Source organism: Propithecus coquereli, unplaced genomic scaffold (genome assembly GCF_000956105.1).
Source record: "Propithecus coquereli isolate 6110/MARCELLA unplaced genomic scaffold, Pcoq_1.0 Scaffold53, whole genome shotgun sequence".
NCBI lineage: Eukaryota > Metazoa > Chordata > Mammalia > Primates > Indriidae > Propithecus > Propithecus coquereli.
This window is the reverse complement of record NW_012151174.1, coordinates 247,100-267,764: the sequence shown is the minus strand read 5'-3', so window position 1 is coordinate 267,764 and position 20,665 is coordinate 247,100. Positions and strand designations below refer to the sequence as shown.

At 51.7% G+C, this 20,665-nt stretch overlaps 2 protein-coding genes across 4 annotated transcripts in view; both read left to right on the top strand.

The window, feature by feature from the left end:
* Positions 1-15,776, top strand: part of AXL (AXL receptor tyrosine kinase) — a 25,532-nt gene extending 9,756 nt beyond the window's left edge. Inside the window, exons 7-20 of one of the 2 annotated variants that reach the window (XM_012657134.1) lie at positions 1,505-1,715; positions 2,027-2,166; positions 2,692-2,842; positions 3,055-3,081; positions 5,066-5,198; positions 5,489-5,580; positions 8,028-8,123; positions 8,254-8,331; positions 9,707-9,799; positions 10,195-10,316; positions 10,945-11,054; positions 12,553-12,712; positions 13,284-13,420; positions 15,065-15,776. In XM_012657134.1, the coding sequence (XP_012512588.1) occupies positions 1,505-1,715; positions 2,027-2,166; positions 2,692-2,842; positions 3,055-3,081; positions 5,066-5,198; positions 5,489-5,580; positions 8,028-8,123; positions 8,254-8,331; positions 9,707-9,799; positions 10,195-10,316; positions 10,945-11,054; positions 12,553-12,712; positions 13,284-13,420; positions 15,065-15,416 (1,902 nt within the window). In that variant the 3' untranslated portion in view covers positions 15,417-15,776. The remainder of the gene's footprint in view (positions 1-1,504; positions 1,716-2,026; positions 2,167-2,691; positions 2,843-3,054; positions 3,082-5,065; positions 5,199-5,488; positions 5,581-8,027; positions 8,124-8,253; positions 8,332-9,706; positions 9,800-10,194; positions 10,317-10,944; positions 11,055-12,552; positions 12,713-13,283; positions 13,421-15,064) is intronic. The other variant, XM_012657135.1, reaches the window with a different exon arrangement.
* Positions 15,777-19,133: 3,357 nt separating this feature from the next.
* HNRNPUL1 (heterogeneous nuclear ribonucleoprotein U-like 1) overlaps positions 19,134-20,665 on the top strand; it is a 35,327-nt gene continuing 33,795 nt past the window's right edge. Inside the window, exon 1 of one of the 2 annotated variants that reach the window (XM_012657074.1) lies at positions 19,134-19,713. In XM_012657074.1, the coding sequence (XP_012512528.1) occupies positions 19,419-19,713 (295 nt within the window). In that variant the 5' untranslated portion in view covers positions 19,134-19,418. The remainder of the gene's footprint in view (positions 19,714-20,665) is intronic. The other variant, XM_012657075.1, reaches the window with a different exon arrangement.

Sequence of the window (20,665 nt, the reverse complement as noted above, 5' to 3'; positions counted from 1 at the left end):
CGCAAACCAGTTTATATGGATCGTGTTATTAAACCTCATATCCTGACAAGTAGGGATTGTGATGCCCATTTTCCACAGACAAAAACTGAGACTCAGAGAAGTTAAGACACTCACTCTAGGTCACACAGCAAATAACGTCCAAACTAGGACTTAGACCATGGGATCTGGCTTCGGAACCCACACTCTTAAGTAGTAAAGCCCTTCCTGACATGCTGTGTGGCAGTGTGGTCGGGGGCTTTAGGTTGAAGGCCAGGTGCTGTGGCCTCCTCCATCCTGATCATGCCATTCCTGGGGACCAGGAAGGTATGCCTCTGAGCCTGTGCCACCGTGCAGAGGTGTGCAGAGTTGGGCACTTATTGCCAGGCAACCTCATACATCCGTAAAATAATAATGACAAACACTCCATATGACAGGCGGTCTTCTAAACGCGTACACGCCCCAATCCAGTCAACCCCGCAAAGTAGGGAGCCACTGTTGTTATCTCATTTTACAGATGAGGAAACTGAGGAACAGAGGTAGGGAATGGTACAGGCTGGATTTGAGCCCGGGATCCAGCGTCCATGCTCGTCAGCACTGGGCTGCACTGCCTCTCTGGACAGACAAGAGATATTGTTACCGTTAATGATGTTACTGTAAGTAGAGCAAAGGCTTTGGAGACAGGGTGGGATTCAGGTCCCAGCTTCATCAGTGACAAACTGGTAACCTTAGACAAGTGATTCCATCTCGCTGGGCCTCAGTGTTCTCATCTGTATAATGGGGATAGACAGAATACCTACCACAGTACAACAGGGTTGATGTGAGGGTCAAATGAATTCAATTTATAAAAGGTGCTCTGTAAATGTTGGACACGTTTTTCTTTTTTTTGTTGTTAAGACAATACGTAACATGCATAATCTTCAGCGTCCACCTAGATTGTTTTACATGCATCCTCAGCCATGTCACCACCCTCCAAAACAAGACACAGACCCTTCCAGCCCCCAGGAAGGCTCCCTCAGCCCCCAGAGATGACCAGTCTTCTGGCTTCTACTGTAGGACGTTGCCTTTGCCTGTGGTAGAATATCATATAAACGGGATCTCACAGTACGGTACTTTTATTTATCGGTATTATTACTGTCATCATTAGTATCCATGCTGACCACCTGCCATGCCCTGTGGCATCCTTTAGGCCTAACTACATTTAATCTTTAAATAATCCTGTAAGGCATTTGATCCTCTAAGTTCCCGTTTTCCTGAAGAGGAAACTGAGTCTCAGAGAGGGAAAAGAGTCTTGCAGAGGTGGCTTTTATAAGTGGCGACAGAGCCACATCATGCAGCTGTAGGGTCTCTTTGCTTTGCAAATCCAGGTGCCCACGTTGGCCTAGCGTGGAGCTGCAGCGCACATAGTGCACATACACACATCCTTGCAAAGTTGTGTAGTCACACGAAGGCCACCACAGTGGAGCGTTGTGTGACACCTCCTGTGACGGTGTCGATGTCCTGTCCTCACACCCTTCCCTCTCCCCAGGCGGTGCTGTCAGACGATGGGGTGGGCAGCTGGCTGGGAGAGCCAGACCCCCCAGAAGAGCCCCTCACCTTGCAAGCATCCGTGCCCCCCCACCAACTCCGGCTGGGCAGCCTCCATCCTCACACCCCTTATCACCTCCGCGTGGCGTGTGCCAGCAGCCAGGGCCCCTCCGCCTGGACCCACTGGCTTCCTGTGGAGACCCCAGAGGGAGGTAAGAAGGGCTGGAGAGGGAGACGTCGCCACTGCCCCGCTGGACCTTGCCTACATCAGTGCCACCCCCAGGGTCTCCTCTCACCCCTTACCCCACGTGGCCTCAGTCTCCTTCCCGTCCAGTCCCTGACCCCTCTGTGCGGCCCCCTGGCATCTCTCCCAGCCCTCCTCTCCCCTGTGCTTCCGCTCGCGGGAGGCCTGCACGAGTTGCCCACACGCGTGCCCTGTGCACCCTGCCCCCACTTCCTGGGAACAGGGGAGGGGGTCAGGAAGAGGTGGGGGTGCCAGCTTCCCCTCTTCCCTGTCCTCCAGTGCCCCTGGGCCCCCCTGAGAACGTTAGTGCCATGCGGAATGGGAGCCAGGCCTTCGTGCGTTGGCAGGAGCCAAGGGCGCCCCTGCAGGGCACCCTGTTAGGGTACCGGCTGGCGTATCGAGGCCAGGACACCCCTGAGGTGGGTGCTGCTGCCCGGGTTGGGGCTGAGTTGCTGGGGGAGGAGGGAGATGGGGAGGGAAGGTGGCAAGGCAGACATGGACAGTTGCACAGGTTGGGTAGTACACAATTGCACTACTCCTGGGGGAGCATATGCTGGGGAGGTTAACGGGGGTCCATAGGAGGGGGTAGGAAATGGCTATGTATGAACCACAGCAAAAGCATTTAAGTAGATTTATGTATTTGCTATAACGAGTTTATAGCAGGTGGTCGTATAGCACCTTGAGGAAGGAGTACCTTCATTTGCACGAGGGCACTCTCTGGGCTACTGACACCCGGCGGTGGAGGGACAGGATGGGAAGGGAAGTTAGAAGGGATATAGAGATGACAATGAAAAGATGGGGGTGAGAGATGAAGGGGAGGTAGAGGAGGGGGATGAGGGACTGGAGGATGGGGAGAGGGCTTTGAAAAAGAGATGGGTGGTGGGTGAAGGCTGAAGAGTTGGGGGCTTGGGGTTCTACCCTGATGCCACCTCTGGACCTCCTAGGTGCTACTGGACATAGGGCTAAAGCGAGAGGTGACTCTGGAGCTGCGGGGGGATGGGCCTGTGCCCAACCTGACGGTGTGCGTGGCAGCCTATACTGCTGCCGGGGATGGGCCCTGGAGCCTCCCTGTGCCCCTGGAGCCCTGGCGCCCAGGTAAGTCCAAAGCCGTGCTCATCCTGCTTCAGCGTACCCACAAGGACCGGCCTCTCCCTGACACCCTTGACTTGCTCCTTGTACCTTTCAATTTCCCCCCAATCCAGGCTCTGTTCCTACCCTGAGCCTTATGGTAGCCTCACTCCCTCACCCGTGCCACACCAGTCTTGCCCTCTCTGAGCACGTCTCCCTTCTGTCCTTTCTCCTCACAGGGCAAGGACAGCCAGTCCATCGGCTGGGTAAGGGCTTTTGCACCCTCTCTCCTCCCTCCCTCCCCTCAAACCCAGTGAGCACCTCATCACCACATGTACTCATTCAACATCCCTTTCATGTTTCTCAAACTCATCACTCTAATCTACTTCTTGGGTTTGTGTGGTCCTTCATGGGGGTGCCTAGAATGGCCCAGCATATTGTAGGTACTCGGTGATGGTAGATGGGTGGATGGATGAATGGATGGATGGATGGATGGATGGGTATATGGAAGGTGGATGGGTGGATGGATGGATAGATAGATTATTGGATGGGTGAGTGGATGGATGGAGGGATGGATGGATGGATGGATAAGTGGATGGGTGGATGGATGGATGGGTGAGTGGATGGGTGGATGGATGGATAGATAGATTATTGGATGTGTGAGTGGATGGATAGAGGGATGGATGGGTATATGGAAGGTGGATGGGTGGATGGATGGATAGATAGATTATTGGATGGGTGAGTGGATGGATGGAGGGATGGATGGATGGATGGATGAGTGGATGGGTGGATGGATGGATGGGTGAGTGGATGGGTGGATGGATGGATAGATAGATGGATGGATGGGTGAATGGATGGGTGGGTGGGTGGATGGATGGGTGGATATATGGACGTGTGGGTGGGTGGATGTATGGATGGATAAATGGATAAATGGAGGGATGGATAGGCAGATGGACAGATGGATGGATGGAGTGTCCTCCCTGCATCCATCCCTCTCAAATATTTCTCCAACAATTCTCCAACATTCCTCCTACACCCATTGTACCCTCCTGGCACTATTACAACTCACCTCTTGTAACTCAACCCACTGTCCTTAAATACTCCTCAATATCTTCCCACATTTCTTCACATACTCTTTCCACTCATCTCACCCTCCTTCCATGTACGTACCATTATAATCCTTCCTTCCTCACAATGCCTCCCGAACCCATGGCACACTCACACTTCTCCTTCACAAACTCTGCACACCTTGTACACACTCACCATACATCCCCCCTTGCAGACACTGAAAACCTTTCAGTCCACAACCATCCCACACCCTACAGCTCTCCTTGCAGACTCATCCCACACCACTTAGACATCACTCCCTCACCCCTCACAGGTCCCAACCCCTCTCGCTCCTACACACTCACACCGAGCTCCTTGTAAACTCAGCACATGACCATTCTCCAGGCCTGACACACTCCATGCCCCTCCTGCCCTTTCTGCGCTGCCTTCCATGCACCCCATACTCCTCACCCGCCCTTCTCGCATCTTCTACATTCTCTCTGTGCACTCCTCTCACACCGAAGCTACATCCTTAAAAATCATTGCTCGCTCTCTGTATCAAAAACTCCTTGAATTTCTACTCCTCCCTCCTCACGTACCCCAAACTCCTCCAACAGCCATCCCGCACCATGCCCCTTTGTATGTTCATGTCATCTGCTCCTTGCTTTGTGAAAACTCTTTCGTAGTCATTGCTCATTCCTCAAAGGTACGCCTTAGTCCTTTGCCCACCAACCTCACACTCCTTGCACATGCCTCGTGCACCGGCCTACACTGCATGCATTCTCCTCTCTACTTGCCTGTTGTCCACGCCACTCTCTTGGCCCAGTCATCACTATCTCACACACACCTACACTATTTGAGATTGACTCACACCTATCTCACGTTCACTTAGCCCTCCTTGCACACTCATAACCCATTGCACACGCATCTCTTGCTCCCATTCCACACTCATTGAACACTCCTCAAATATCCATCCCACTCTTAACTCACCCAACTCACGTTTCACACTCCTTCTATTCACACGTCAACGCACACTCACATCACGTCCATTGCATGCCCTGTCCAGCCCAGCCCAGGCTCCTCATCAAGTATGTCCACATCTTTTTCCACGCCTCCTGCCTCTCTCCCACATCACTCCCTTGGGTCCCAGGGAGCTGGATCCTGGGCCTTAGCCATGACCTGTCCCCCACGCCCCCCCGACAGTGAGTGAGCCCCCAGCTCCTGCCTTCTCGTGGCCCTGGTGGTATGTACTGCTGGGAGCAGTTGTGGCCGCTGCCTGCATCCTCATCTTGGCCCTGTTCCTTGTCTACCGGCGGAAGAAGGAGACCCGCTATGGGTGAGTTGAAACTACATGGGGAGGCTTATGTGGACTGGGATGGAGAGGCTGGAGGCAGGGAGACCAGTGAGAAGGCTGGTGCTGGAGGAAAGATGACCAAGAATCGCACTGAGGGCAAGGGGTTGGGGAATGAATGGAAGACAGAAGGGAGCAGTCCAAGACATGCTCAGCAAATGCTAGAGGAGAGGGCAGTCAGGGTTGGGGCTGGGATGGCAATTGCTTACCTGCTGGTGGAAGGAAGGGGTTCCACATGGCTTTTCCCTGCCCTCATTTTCTCTCCATCCCCCCAGAGAAGTGTTTGAGCCAACAGTCGAAAGAGGTGAACTAGTGGTCAGGTACCGCGTCCGCAAGTCCTACAGTCGCCGGACCACTGAAGCCACCTGTAAGTGAATACTATATCTCACTGCCCTGGTCCGGGGCAGTATAGAGTATAGAGAATCTGGCCTTTAAGGCTTCTATAGATGCATGAGCCACAAGAAAGCTTTGCAATGCTAGAGTGTTAGAACCACAGACCCTAGAAACAACAGAATTGTGGAACCACACAGAACCTTAGAATAATAGAATCTTGGACACAGTGAGTCTTAGAAAGACCAAACCTCAAAACCACAGGATCTTAGAACATGTAATAGTGAAGGTAATGTTGAAGATGATGATGATGAAGAAAATGATAATGAGGGGCCGGGCACGGTGGCTCACACCTGTAATCCTAGCACTCTGGGAGGCCGAGGCGGGAGGATCACTTGACCTCAAGAGTTCAAGACCAGCCTGAGCAAGAGCGAGACCCCATCTCTACTAAAAATAGAAAAAATTAGCCGGGCAACTAAAAAAATAGAAAATGCTGATGAGGATGAGACAATGTTGAGATTAGATGATGGTGATGATGAGGACAATGATGACAGCACTGCCTACATGACAGGTGCTATTCTAAGCAATCTACACATATCACCTCATTTCATCCTCACAACAACCCAAGGAGGCCAGTACTTGTTATCCCCACTGCACAGATGAGGAAGCTGTGGCACAGAGTGGTTAAGTAACTTGCTGAAAGCCACACAGCTTGTAAGTTGGAAAACTGGGATTTGAACCCAGGCAGTTTTGCTCTGAAGTCCCTACTCTTAACTGCCACACTCTACTGCCTCTTGGAATTACATTAATAGAATGTTAGAGAATCCATCTTGGTTAAAAGGAAAAAGAAAAGAAAAGAAAAAAAAAGAATCAATCTTGGCCTGAAAAATGATAGGCTCGGTACTGTACACTCTTATAATTTTGAAAAATCATAAATCTAAGAACTGTAGACTCTCTGTTAGAGGACCATAGAGCGGGGTGGAAGGTCCCAGCTAAGGAGAGACCTTGGAGGCCCAGTCAAATCTCCTCATCTTGCCAGCTGGGGAAACTGAACCCCAGAAAGAAAAGGGACAGAGCTGGGTCTCTTACTAGCACACAGTGAGAAGGCTGCCGGGGTCCCAGGGGGGTGTTTGGAAAGGGCTGGAAAAGACATTTACTTAAGGGGAGAAGGAAGCAGCAGCAAGGTCACAGCGATTTCACAGAGTAACAGAGAGCAGCAGTTCTCCAAGCGTGAGCCGGGTCCCCTGGGGTCCCTGAGACCTTTGCAGAGTGTCCATGAGGTCAAAGCTAATACCACGACGTTACTTGCCCTTTTGCGCTCACGTTCTCTCACGAGCGTTCAGTGGGGTTTTCCAGAGCCCGACGTGAGATGATGTCATCGGTCACTCCGACAGTTGGCGGAACACGTGCTTGTGTGTTTTAAAAATTTTTCTGTTTTCATTTTGAACACAGCAAAATATTGACACATATATAACCCACATAAATAAGTGTTCCTTGTAGTTGATAATTTGAACAATGTAAAGGGCTCCAGAGATCAATTTGTTTGAGAACTGTTACTACATAGCAATGAAAATGAATAAATTATAACTACACCCAACAACTAAATTACAACTGTCTCATACACATAATGTTGAATGAAAAGAAGCCAGACACAAAAGAGAACATACTACGTGATTCTATTTTTATGACATTTATTTTTCTATTATTGTCTATTTTTATAACAAAACAGAGAAAACAAATCTATTGTAAGAGAAGTCCACAAAGTGGCTACCCCTAGGAGAGCAGGTCATGTTCTATTCTTGACCTGGGTGCTAGTTATACAGTTGGGTTTGGTTTGTGAAAATCCATTGAGCTGCTTACTTACGATTTGTGCAGATTATATTTCAGTAAAAAGAAATTTCTTTTTTGGAGACAGGTTCTCACTCTGTTGCCCGGGCATGAGGGCAGTGGTCATAGCTCACTGCAACCTCAAACTCCTGGGCTCAAGCGATCCTTCTGCCTCAATCTCCCAAGTAGCTGGGACTACAGGCCTATGCCACCGCATCCGGCTGATTTTTCTATTTTTTTGTAGAGATGGGGTCTCACTATGTTGCTCAGGCTAGTCTTGAACTCTTGGCCTTAAGCAATCATCCTGTCTTGGCCTTCCAAAGTGCTAGGATTACAGGTGTGAGCCACTGCACCCAGCCAAAAAGAAGAAATATTTTTAACAACTGGTACAGCAGGATGCTGACCCATCAGGGTGCCCACTGAAGCAAGACTGTGGCCAGGCCTTAACACTATAGTTGCTGCTTTGAGGAAAGGTTCTGGGGGTCCAGAGGAGTAGCTAGGGTGGAGGTGGTAGGTGCTCAGGGCAGTAGCTAATTTTGAACCAACGCAGAAGTATGTCAGTATTTCAACAATGGGTCTATCCCTACTGGTGAGTGTCACCTGAATGTCAGCCCTGCTCCATGGCTCTGACCACCCCCCACTACCCCCCTCGTGCAGTGAACAGCCTGGGCATCAGTGAAGAGCTGAAGGAGAAGCTACGGGATGTCATGGTGGACCGGCACAAGGTGGCCCTGGGGAAGACCCTGGGAGAAGGTGAGTCCCCCCAGCATGCACACATCCTCCTGAACCCTGACATCCTTCACTTCCCCACCCTCATCCAACTATAGGAAATACAGTCCACACAGGTCCCACTCGAAGTCAACGTCTCCCTTGCACTCCACAGGAGAGTTTGGTGCCGTGATGGAGGGCCAGCTCAACCAGGACGACTCCGTCCTCAAGGTGGCTGTGAAGACGATGAAGAGTGAGTCTGTGCACGCACGTGCACACATGTGGGACCCCCAGCCCCTTCCCTGTGCCCCTGAGGAGGCAGGAAAGCAGAGAAGTAATGGCAAATTAGCCACAGCATAGAACCCCAGTGCTTCCAGATGGGAAATGGAGCCCATGCCAGGTATTTCAACAGAAGGAATTGAAGATAGGGAGGTTACTACAAAAGGTGGTGGAAAGACTGAAGGGCAGAGGAAGAAAGCGGTATTAACAGAGCCGTGGCCAGGGACACCTGGCAGGAGTTGGGACCACAGAGTTAGGGGCTGCTTTGTGGGAGCTAAAAACATAAGGGAGACACAGCTACTACCAGAGGCAGAGAGAGGGAGAGTGAAAGACCCTGGCTTCGCCCCTCTTCCCTGTCACCTGCCAGTTTCCCATTGGTGCCTACCATTGGCAAATCCCAACAGGAAGCAAGTAGGAAAGGGAGCCTGGGAAATGTAGTTTTCAGGGGTGAGCCCCCTTGACACACAGCAGAACAGCAGAAGGTGTGGAACAAGGCACACCCGGCTGCATCATTCACCAGCTGCATGATCTCAGGCAAGCGCCTCTCGCTCTCTGAGCCTCCCTTCCCTTATCTGGAAAAAAGGATCAGAGCTGTTGTAAAGCACTAAACGCTAGGGGTGGCATACCGTGGACGCCAGCCACATTATTTACATCATCAGAGAGGGCAGGAACCAGTTCAAGGTCACAAAAGGAAGGGTCACACAGGAAGTCCTGGGCCAAGCAAGTCCTTTCCTCACAGGGAGGGAGGAGCAGAGCGGGTCAGGCTGGGGCTGGAGGTGAAGGAGGAATGATCCTGGCCAAATGACAGCAGTTAAAAGCTCAGGCTACAGAGTCACCACTCACTCATTCTTTCATTACGGAGCACCTGCTGTATACCAGACTATGTTCTCAACTTGAGTTTGAATCCCAGCTGTGCAACCCTGGGCAAGTCAGTTTGCCCCTATGAGCCGCAGTGTCCTGAGCTGTGAAATGGGATAATAATGATATGGGGTCCCTAGAGCTGGCAGGAAAGTGCCGGGAAGCAGCCTAGTGTGGCAGTGAGCACGTGGGCCCTGGAGCCAGACTGCCCGGGTTTCAGTTCTCTCTATTCCACTTCCGAGCTGTGTGTGCTCTTTGGCAGGTTCCTTAACCTTTTTATGCCTTGGTTTCCTCGTCTTTAAAATGGGCATAATAATAGTAGCATCTCAGAGGATTAAGTGAGTTAATATATGTAAAGCACTAAGTACAGCATCTGGTACTTACTAATTGTGTTCGATGAAGATGAGATACTGATGATGATGACAGAGAGGAGGAGAAGGGAAAGAGTCCTCCCTCCCCTCCTCCTCATCCATCGTCCTCTCTCCCCCAAGTTGCCATCTGCACGAGGTCGGAGCTGGAGGATTTCCTGAGTGAAGCCGTCTGCATGAAGGAATTTGACCACCCCAATGTCATGAGGCTCATCGGTGAGAGAGGGACAGAGTGGAGGGGTCTCCAGGCCCCATGGGGGCCACCCCAGAGGGAACACCCTTCCCTCTGGCACTGGGAAAATCAAACCTCCAGGCTCCCTGCTACCCCCTCCTTCGGGGGGTCAGCAGACTCCTCCCTCCTACTCTCCCTGAGCTTGGAATGTGACCTCTGACCATTCCCAGAAATAGCTGAGTTCCCCAGGAGGGCTCCAGAAACATCCCTGGGAACTCTGCTGGAAATGGCTTCTCTGAAGCTTGGTCCTTGCCATCCCCCACCCCCCAAAACAACGTGGGGGCCAGATTTGAGCAGAAGGGGGGAGAGGCTGGAGTCTGGCTGGGAGGGTAGCTTGGCTTCCCCCAGCAGGAGTGACGGGGCTACCCGGGGGGCTCAGGTGTCTGTTTCCAGGGTTCTGAACGAGAGGGCTTCCCGGCACCTGTGGTCATCTTACCTTTCATGAAACACGGAGACCTACACAGTTTCCTCCTCTATTCCCGGCTTGGGGACCAGCCAGTGGTGAGAGGCCTTTAATCACCCAGTCCACAAGTATTAATTGAGCACCTACCAGGTACCCAGCACTGCTCGGTCACCAGGAAGGCCGGGGTAACCGAGAGCTTGCGCTCATGGAGCTTGTCATACAGTGGGGGCAGCAGGCAATAAACAAGCTCACAAAGACACAAGCAAGACCATTTAAGTCATAGGAAGGATGTATACAGTAGGATAAATGGTAAGGAGGCCAAGCCGTTAGTTTGGGTGGATAGGGAAGGCCTTGCCAAGGAGGTGACCTTGAAGGAGGAGGGGCTGGGAGGAAGTCTGGAGTTCTGGGCAGGAAGCAGCCCCAGCAGAGGGCATAGCACAGGCAAAGTCTTGGAGGAGGGAACACGCATGGCTTGTCTGAAGACCAGATAGGAGGCCCCTAGCGGGAGTGTCTGTCAAGGGCAAGAACGTAGGAGATCAAATCAGAGATCAAGGCAGGCAGAGATTATAGAAGGCCTTGTAGTCCACTCAAAGGGGTTGGATTTAATTCTCAGAGCCATGGGAAACCACTGCAGGCAGAGCTAGGAAAAAAGGGAAGGAGGAAGTGAGGAGAGATGGACCTCGAGGCCTCTGTTGACCTCTGTTCCCCCCAACCTTGGCCTCCCAGTTCCTGCCCACTCAGATGCTAGTGAAGTTCATGGCGGACATCGCCAGTGGCATGGAGTATCTGAGCACCAAGAGATTCATACACCGGGACCTGGCTGCCAGGAACTGCATGTGAGTGGCCAGCCTTTCCGGGACACCCCCACACCTCCAACTCCCAGGGGGGCTTCCTCCCTTCTTCCCAGGATGGAAAGGGGACTAGACACTGTCTCAGAGCAGGTCAAAATTTAGAACTGGGATAGAAAAGTCAGCAAAGGGGTCTGGGAAGGCCTCCTGGAGGAGGTGGGCCATGAAGTGAGATCTTGAAGGAGTATTTGGATGTGGAGAGAGAAGAGAGGAGAGGACAGGCTCAGTGCACACAGCATGAGGTGAGCAAAGGGGCAGAGGTGACCGATGCGGGTGGTGACGTGTGAGCCTCATCTCTGTCCCTCTCCATGCTGAGTGCCTTGCCTGGGGCTGCCCTTGGGGAGGGGCCCCAATGGATAAGGAGACTAGACTCCCCACCAATAGCCAAGCAGGATGTAGGCCAGAGCCAGGCCATATTCAAACTCTTCCAGTTGTCCATCAAAATGTCTTTTATATTAGATCCTGACCCAGGATCTAATCAAGGTTCTTGACACATAGAACTCCAGGTCAGATGCAAGAATCAGGGAATCTTCTATTTATATACAGCACAAAATCAAGCAAAAGTAATCCATGCTGTTAGAAATGAAGACAGTGGTTACCCTTGGAGGGTACTTACTGGAAGGGAGCACCGGAGACTGGTAATGTGGGGTTTTTCTTTCTTTCTTTTTTAATGCTTAAAAAAAAATTGATGTATATTTTACACGCACTAAAATATACACATTGTATATATGCAGCTCAATGAACTTTTACATGTGTATAGACCCACATAACCCCCACTAGATCAAGGTAAGGAGCACGTCTTAGTCCCGACAGACTCGCTCATATCCCTTCTCAGTCGCCACCCACGGTAACCACTATTCTAACGTCTGTCACCAGCATAAATTTCATCTGTTCTTAAGTGTCATACAAGTGGGATCATGGCGTTTGTACTCCTTGGTGGTCTGGCTTCTTTGGCACAGCACAGCGTTTTTAAGATTAATCCATGTTGTTGTGCGTATCGGTGGTTTGTTCTTTTCCTTAGCTGTGTGGTGTTGCGTTGTGTGGGTATCTTTTGGATGTTCTGTTCCTTAACCTGGGTTCTGATTACACAGGTGTGTTTGTGAAAATTCAGTGAGCTAAATTACTTATCACTTATCACCGGATTACTTATCGCTCAGGATTTCTGCACCTTTCTGTATGTGTAGTATACTTCGAGAAAACTTTTTTTTTTCAATCAGAGAATCAAACCCAAGGAGCCTTAGGAAGGACTTTAAAAAGCCAAAGCTGGGAAGGCCTTTAGAAGGCCTTTGTTCCATCGTCATTTTACAGAGGAAACAAGAAGTGAAGCAGTTCCTTCCCGGACTGGGGCAAGGGTTTGTGCAGGCGACAGATCCCCATCCCCAGGCAGGACAGTGAGGGCAGGAGGTCGAATGTGTCCGAGAGCCAGGGCAGACATCCCGGTGGAGGTGGCCAACATCCTGACCGTTTCTCTCCCCAATCCGGGCAGGCTGAATGAGAACATGTCCGTGTGTGTGGCGGACTTTGGGCTCTCCAAGAAAATCTACAATGGGGATTACTACCGCCAGGGACGCATCGCCAAGATGCCAGTCAAGTGGATTGCCATCGAGAGCCTGGCGGACCGTGTCTACACCAGCAAGAGCGATGTGGTATGTGTGCCCCCGCCAGGAGTGGGGAACCGTGGGAGGGCATGGCCTGACCATCTCATGCTGTGCCTCGGCAGCTATGGGTGCAGGGCTCAATGGAACCTGTGGGCTTCCCTGCACAAGGGCCTGCCCATGTGGGCTGGGCATGTCTGGGGGCATGGTGGGCGTCCGTGAACAGTGGTGTGCAAATGCCCAGGATGTATATAGACCCATGTGTGCATGGTGGCAGCGTGGAAAGTTTACATTAGGAAAAGCAGAAGTGACCGTGCGTGCATGTGCCCAAACTCATACAATGTGTACAGCCAGGGTGTGCAGGGTGACACGTGAGATCACGTGTCCATCAAGTGTGTAAATGTGTGCAAGGGTGAGCATGTCTATGCATCCACAAAAATTGCCTATATGCGTGTTCATACCTGTGCCAACACTAGCAAACTTCTCTGAATACTTGGGATGTGCCCATAGGAATAGCTGTGAACATGTGTACATAAGTGTGGGTGCACCCATGGACCTGTGTGTTGGGGGGTGACTTTGTGCAGGAGAGACCTTCTAATTCCCTCCCCTCTTCCCCTCACAGTGGTCCTTTGGGGTCACAATGTGGGAGATTGCCACACGGGGCCAAACCCCGTACCCAGGAGTGGAGAACAGTGAGATTTACGACTACCTGCGCCAGGGAAATCGCCTGAAGCAGCCTGTGGACTGTCTGGATGGACTGTGAGGACCCTTAGGACCCTCTCCTTCAATCTCAGAATTCACTCCAAACCCCAGAGCACCCCCACATGGCCCTGACATATCCAGTGCTAACATTACCAATGCTCTGAGTAGGGCTACTACTAGGCAACTGGGTGGAAATTAGCTAAAGGTGCCCTTTCTGCCTTTGCTTTGTGCATGGGGTGCAGGCTAGATCAGCACCCCGTCCCTGCCCCCACAGCCAGGTATCCCTACATAGCGAGGTATAATGCACAACCTTACCTGGTGGCCCTGCCTCTGGGACCGCCACTCCCAGAGACTTCTCATTCATCCCAGACTCCTGAGCACCCCACACTTCCCCCAGATGCTCAATATCCAGGCCTCTCTGCAGAACCCTCCAGTTTGCAGACTCATAGGTCTCCTCTGAGAGGTTCGCAGGATCATTCAGGACATGCTTATCAACCTTTGCAGTATCAGGGTGTGTGAAGAAAGGCATGACATTTAGCCAGCACTTGGAGGGAAAGGAGAGGATGTTGCTTGGGTCAGTAGGAGACAGCCGGGGCCTCAGACTCCCCCAGTCATCCTTGGGTACTCCAAGAGTCGAGGACAGTAACAGTAATAGTTAACATTTTTACAGAACTTACTAGAAGGGCCTATGGCCATACCACCCTGAATGTGTCCGATCTCGTCTGATCTCGGAAGCTAAGCAGGGTCAGGCCTGGTTAGTACTCGGATGGGAGAACTTACTAGAAGGCACTGTTTTCAGAGTGTTGCATGTGTTAACTCATTTGATCTTTACAACAGCCACATGAGGTAGATAGATGTCATTAAGGGTGAATCATTTGACAGAGGTTGCACTGCTGGTGTATTAGTAATCTATACACCAAAATCCTAGTGGCTTAAAACAACAAACATTTATTATATCACACAGTTTCTGAAAGTCAGGAGTCTGGGAACAGCTTAGCAGGGTGATTCTCGCTGAGGGTATCTAAGGAGGTTACTGTTGAGATACCAGCTGGGGCTGCGGTCATCTGAAGGTTGGGACTGGGCACTCACCTTCAAGCTGGCTCACTCATGTGGCTGAGGCAGGAGGCCTCGGTTCCTTGCCATGTGGACCCTTCGATAGCACTGCTTGAGCTTCCTCACGACATGGTGATCCAAAAGAAAGCACAGGGAGGAAGCCACGATGCCTTTTATGACCTAGTCTCAGAGGTCACACACATTGTCACTTCTGCCGAGTCGGAAGCAAGTCACTAAGTCCTGCCCACACTCAAGGGGAGGAGATTTCGTCTCCATCTTTTGCAGGGAAGAGGGTCAAAGAATTTATGGACATATTTTAAACCAGCACAACTTCTAAGGCTTTGATGCTGGAGTCTGTTCTGGGGAGCCACACTGGGACACCCTGCTCTAGCAAACCCTCAGTAAAACACTACCCCATAACCAGAAAGGTTTCCCAAGACCCTTCCCTGTTCTTGAGTCTCCCAGGAACCCCCTGAGAAACTCCTAAGAATTCCCAAATCCCCATAGATGCCCCCAAACTGCAGCGGTTCCCTCCAGACCCCTGAAATGCCCCCAGTCCCCTGAGTGTCCTAAAATATCCCCAAACTTCCAGAACACTCCCTTTCTGAGCCTCTGCTCAGTCTCCCACTCCTCACTTTGCATCCCTAGGTATGCCCTGATGTCCCGGTGCTGGGAGCTAAACCCCCGGGACCGGCCAAGTTTTGCAGAGCTGCGAGAAGACCTGGAGAACACGCTGAAAGCCCTGCCCCTTGCCCAGGAGCCTGACGAAATCCTCTATGTCAACATGGATGAGGGCGGAAGTCATCCTGAACCCCCTGGAGCTGCTGGAGGAGCTGACCCCCCAACCCAGCCTGATCCGAAGGATTCCTGTAGCGGTCTCACTGCAGCTGAGGTCCATCCTGCCGGACGTTATGTCCTCTGCCCTTCCACAGCCCCTGGTCCCCCTCTGCCTGCTGACAGGGGCTCCCCAGCACCCCCAGGGCAGGAGGATGGCGCCTGAGACAACCCTCCATCTGGGACTCCCTCTCAGGACCCAAGCTAGGCACTGCCACTGGGGGAAACCCGCCCCCCCTTTCCCATCCCAGGCCTCATCCCCAATTGCAGCCCTGTCTTCCTCCCCATACCACCTCCATCCCAGACAGATCCTTCCCCTTCTTTGTGCCACAGCGTCACCACCTGTAAAAGAAAGGGGTTGGACTACAATCTCTAAGGGTCCTCCCAGGTCTAACATTCCAAGATTCTAGATTCTAAGGTTTAAAGAGTCTAGATTCAAAGGTTCTATGTTTCAAAGATGCCATGAGTCTTTGGTTCTAAGGACCTGAAATTCCAAAGTCTCTAATTCTAAATCACTAAGGTTCTAGACATGGAAATTCTAAGACCTACTATTCTAAGGCTCTGAGATTCTGTGGTTCTAGATTTTCTGGCTCTAGGATTCTTGATAAGACCCTAAGATGTATGTTCTAAAGCTCTAAGATCCTAGTTCTAGGATCTAAGGCTCTATAATTCTAGATTTTATTTTTTTAGAGTTCTGAGTCCTTATAGTGTAAGATTCTAGATTCTACAATTCTAAAGATTCTATAATTCTAGACATGGAAATTCTAAGGTGTACTGTTCTAAAATTTGATGTTCTAAGGCTCTTAGAGTCTAGATTGTCTGGCTATAATAAGACCCTCGATCATAAGGCTTCAAAAGTTTATCTTCTCAAGTTCTAAGATTCTAATGATTGTCAATTATAGTTTCTGAGGCTTTAAGATCATATCTTCTCTTGAATGAGATCCTGGATCCCAGGGGTCTAAGATTCTAAAATCTGAAAGTTCTAAGAGTCTAAAGATGGAGGTTCTAAGGTCTGATGTTCCAAGATGTGATATTCTAAGACTTAGTCTAAGAACCTAGATTCTCTGTGTCTAAGATTCTAGATCAGATGCTCCAAGATTCTAAATTATTAAACTCTAAGATTCTAATGTTGGTCTGTTCTATGTTTCAAGGCACTGTAGATTCTATTGGTCCAAGGTTCTGGATCCCATGTATCTAAGTTATAAGACTCTCACACAGTTGTGACTAACTAGACACCAAAGTTATAATCATTTCTATTGTTGGACACCTTTAGGTTCTATGCTGCATTCTGCCTTTCTAGGATCATAGTTGAGGGTCCAAGAATCCACATTTCTAAAATCTTAACGCTCTAGGCACTGTAGTTCTAAGACTCAAATGTTCTAAGATTCTAAGGGTCCACAGGTGTAGAATATTCGGTACGATTCCAAGGTTCTAAGCTTACGCTGTAGTTACTCTTTTGTGTGCCCCTCTCCTTCTTAGCCACCTTTGCTTCCTCCTCCCCTCATCTGGGGGTGTGCCCCCCTCAAGCCCGTGCAATGCAATTAGGGATGCCTCCTTTCCCCCAGGGGATGGACCATCTCCCTCCTTTTGGGCCATGCTGCCCCCCTGAGCCAGTCCCTCACCCCCCGAGTACAGAGTGTGGACTCTGGTGCCTCTGGAGGGGCTCAGGTCACATAAAACTTTGTAATCACAATTCTGTCTCCTCTTGTTTCCATTCAGCTGTGATGTGGCCCCTCTCCATGGCAATTCAGTTTCCTTATCAGCAAAAAAAAAAAAAGGGCTTGGTGGTGTCTCAGAATTCTCTCCTCACTAACGAGTGCAGAAATGGACATACACATAGACCAAAAAAAAAGAAACGAAAAAAAAAAAAAAAAACACAAGCAAAGAAATTCAGACTCTCAGAAACTCCTAGTGAGCAACAGGCATATAGATGTGCACAGGGTCTCTCTCTCTCTCTCACACACACACACACACACACACACACACCCGCAAAGCAATAGACACATGAATTAATGGACATACTCAGGCATACCTGTCACAAATACAAAGACACTGAAATTCAGACACACAGAGTAACACAGACACACAAAACTACAGAGATACAAACATATTTACAAAATGCACAGGCAGATACCCGCCAAGAATAAGAAGAAACTTGAATAACACAGACATACACCCAGAGTAAAATGACACAAATACTGAAGAGATAATAGAGTCCAACAGGTACTCACACACTCAAACGTTCAGACTCACATAGAAACACACAGGCACAGAATGCCTCCTATAATCACGGACGCACAAAGCGACTCCTGCCGGTCGAGCCCACGGTGTCCTGCACGCACTCGCGGGCACACGTTCCTGGGTGTGGCCGGCAGCAGAGGGAGGAACCCTTGGCAGCGCCCGGACGCCCCCCGGTGGCGGCTCCTGAGAACCGGGGGACAGTTCAATCCGGGCCACAAACTTTTTGAGAACAAATCATTGTGGGGAGCTGGGAGGAGAGAGGAAGTCGGACGTGGGCGAGGGGCGGGGTGTCTGGATTGGAACCTCCGGGCCCACGTGAGTGTCTGTCCCGCTTCTGAGTGGGTGCTGTGTGTCTCGGTTGCTGTAGTGTAGACTTGTAGCCTAACTGTCCTGTGTGTCTTTATCATTTGATGTCGCCCACTTATGCGGACTTTAGTGGGCACATCTACACTGCAGTTTGGTGTATTACCCCGGTCTGATGCATCTGCTCTGACTCATGCGTATTTGTTTATCTGTGCGGTGTGTCCCTTTGTCTAAGTAGAGATTGTGTGTGGCTTTTGTGGGCTTAAGATAAGACTTAGTAGGCAGTGGGCATCTGCATTGTGCATCTCGATTGTGTCTCTTACGGAAGTTTTGTCTTTAGAGTTAGAGGCGACACAGGTGGTGCAGCGTTAGACATTGTGAAACTGTGGCGTTTGTGTTTATTAGCGTGAGGCTTAATGACGAATCCGTGTGTTTGAGCTTGTCCGTATAGACGCCAAACGGCCAGATTTCCTGGACAGGCGATTAGAGGATTCAGGATAGCGGTCGGCGAATTTCCGGAGGTCTTTCTGGAGGGGGAGGTTCTGTGGACGCGTGCAGGGCGCGTTCCCTGTCAGGTAGCAACCCCGGGGGGAGATGGCCGAGCTGGGAACGCGGAGAGGCGCCTGTGTACAGCCACGGGGGGACGAGGGGGACAATTTCCTTTACAACTTTTCTCTCGTTGTTAGTCTAGCCTGTATTTTCAAACCGTTAGCACTCTCTGAAGTCAAAATTTTGCTTTTCATAAAAGCAACTGGGTTTCTTCTAGATGAGGAGTAGTATATCTACTTAATCTCTACTCCGTGTATCTCCTCGTACAGCGAATTTTGTGAGGCAAGCCTCTGAAGAATGGCCAATCTGATTAACTTTTCCTAAAAACGATGCATCTATACTAGTTTTAGTGAGATAAGACAATAACTACGATTGGTGGACAGATTGTTTTGAAACCGCCCTAACGGCAAGGGGCGGGCCCTTCGTGAATTCATCTCTTTCCGGTTTCCTAAAGGCAACGGGAAGGAGGGGTTTCTGCCGACTCTCCATTTGATTGGTTCTTGTGATTTTACCCGCTCGGACTGCTCAAGGGGCGGGAGATCTAAACCAATCAGAATGTGTGTTACAGAGACACTTAGTTTGATGAAAGAACTGCGCAGGCAAGGTGGTGGGGGCGCTCATTCTGAGATCTCACCGCTGATTGGCCCAAGTCGTTACTCCCTTTTCCTCATTTGACCTTACGGCAGCTGGCGCGCGGGCGCTACCCAACCAGCGCGTGCTCCGCCTCCTGCCTTTTCCCGCCCTCCGCTCGGGCCGCCGCTTAGACGTAGACCAACGCTTCCTCCCTGGCAGCTCTTGGGCCCTCTCATTGCTGTTCTTTTGCAAACCATGCTCTGATTGGCCGATGCTCCGGGCCCGCGCCGTTGCCCCCGCGCGCTAGCCAATTGGAACACGTGTTGCATCGCACGGGCACGGGGGAGGGGGAGGCGGCGGCGGCGGCCATTTTGAGCCGCCGCCGCCATTGGAGTGGGGGGGCCCCCCCTTTCCCCCTTCGCCTCCTGACAGGAAAGGTTTAAGGGGGACAGAGCCCTGGGAGGCCGGGCCGGGCTCGGGGGCCACCCCGGGGGCCCGGGCCATGGATGTGCGCCGTCTGAAGGTGAACGAACTTCGCGAGGAGCTGCAGCGCCGCGGCCTGGACACTCGCGGCCTCAAGGCCGAGCTTGCTGAGCGGCTGCAGGCGGCGTTGGAGGCCGAGGAGCCTGACGACGAGCGGGAGCTCGAGGCTGACGACGAACCGGGGCGACCCGGGCACAACAACGAGGAGGTCGAGACCGAGGGGGGCTCCGAGCTGGAGGGGACCGCACAGCCACCGCCGCCCGGGCTGCAGCCGCACGCGGAGCCCGGCGGCTACTCGGGTCCGGACGGACATTGTGAGAGTGCGCGGGGCGGGGGCCGGGGAGCCCGGAATCTGGGCCGAGGAAGGGCTGTGGGACACGGGAGTCCGGCACCTGAGGTCGGGGAGACGGTCTGAGGATCGGGGGATCCCGCTACCCGCCGCTGAAAAGGATCTGCGGACTAGGGCCTCCGGAAGACCGGAGGGTGGATCCCGACACTCGGTGCAGGAGAGATACCGGGGGTGGTGGGGGGTCTCGGTTTCGGAGATGAGGGTCGGGGTGGGGTGGGGAGGATTCCGGACCTTAGGGCTCGGAGACCGGAAACTGGTTTCTGGAGCCGAAGAGAGTCGGAAGAACAAGAGATTTTTTTTTTCTACTTGGGAACTGAGGAGGGTCTTGGTAATGGGATCCTAGGGTTTGGAGCCGGTGGGCTTGGTGGCCGTCCTAGCCCAGAGTGTGGGCTGGGAGTTAGGAGCCGTGTTTCCAGGGCTGGGGAAGGAACGGCCAGGTGTTTGGGGCTGGGAGAGTTTTGAGGAAGGAGGATCCCAGAGTTTGTGGCTGGATGGGATAATGGGAGTTCTCATATTTGGTGTTGGGGCGGATTGGTGAGGTGGAGGCGCAGGTGTCTGCTCTGGGGAGAGTCCGATGGACTGAGTGCTCTGATGTTTGGTTGGTGAGCATTTAGGGGATGTGGTCGGCCAGCGTGTGATTGGACTATGGGGGGACCCACCACCTCTCCCGGAGTTGGACGTCCACCCTTGAGACAGGCGCAACTTGGACGTTTGGTGCTGCGAGATCGGAGGACTTCCTGGTTGACTTCTAGAAGAGGCATAAGGAACCCTGGTGTCCACAGGCTGGTGGGGGAGGGAAGGATGCTTCCCTGGACAAAGGACCTGAGGGTTTAGAGCTGGGAAGACTCTTGTGTGTCCAGGGAGTGGGAGCCCTAGCGGGGAACCTCTGCATCAGCCAGAAGGTATGACTCTGGGAA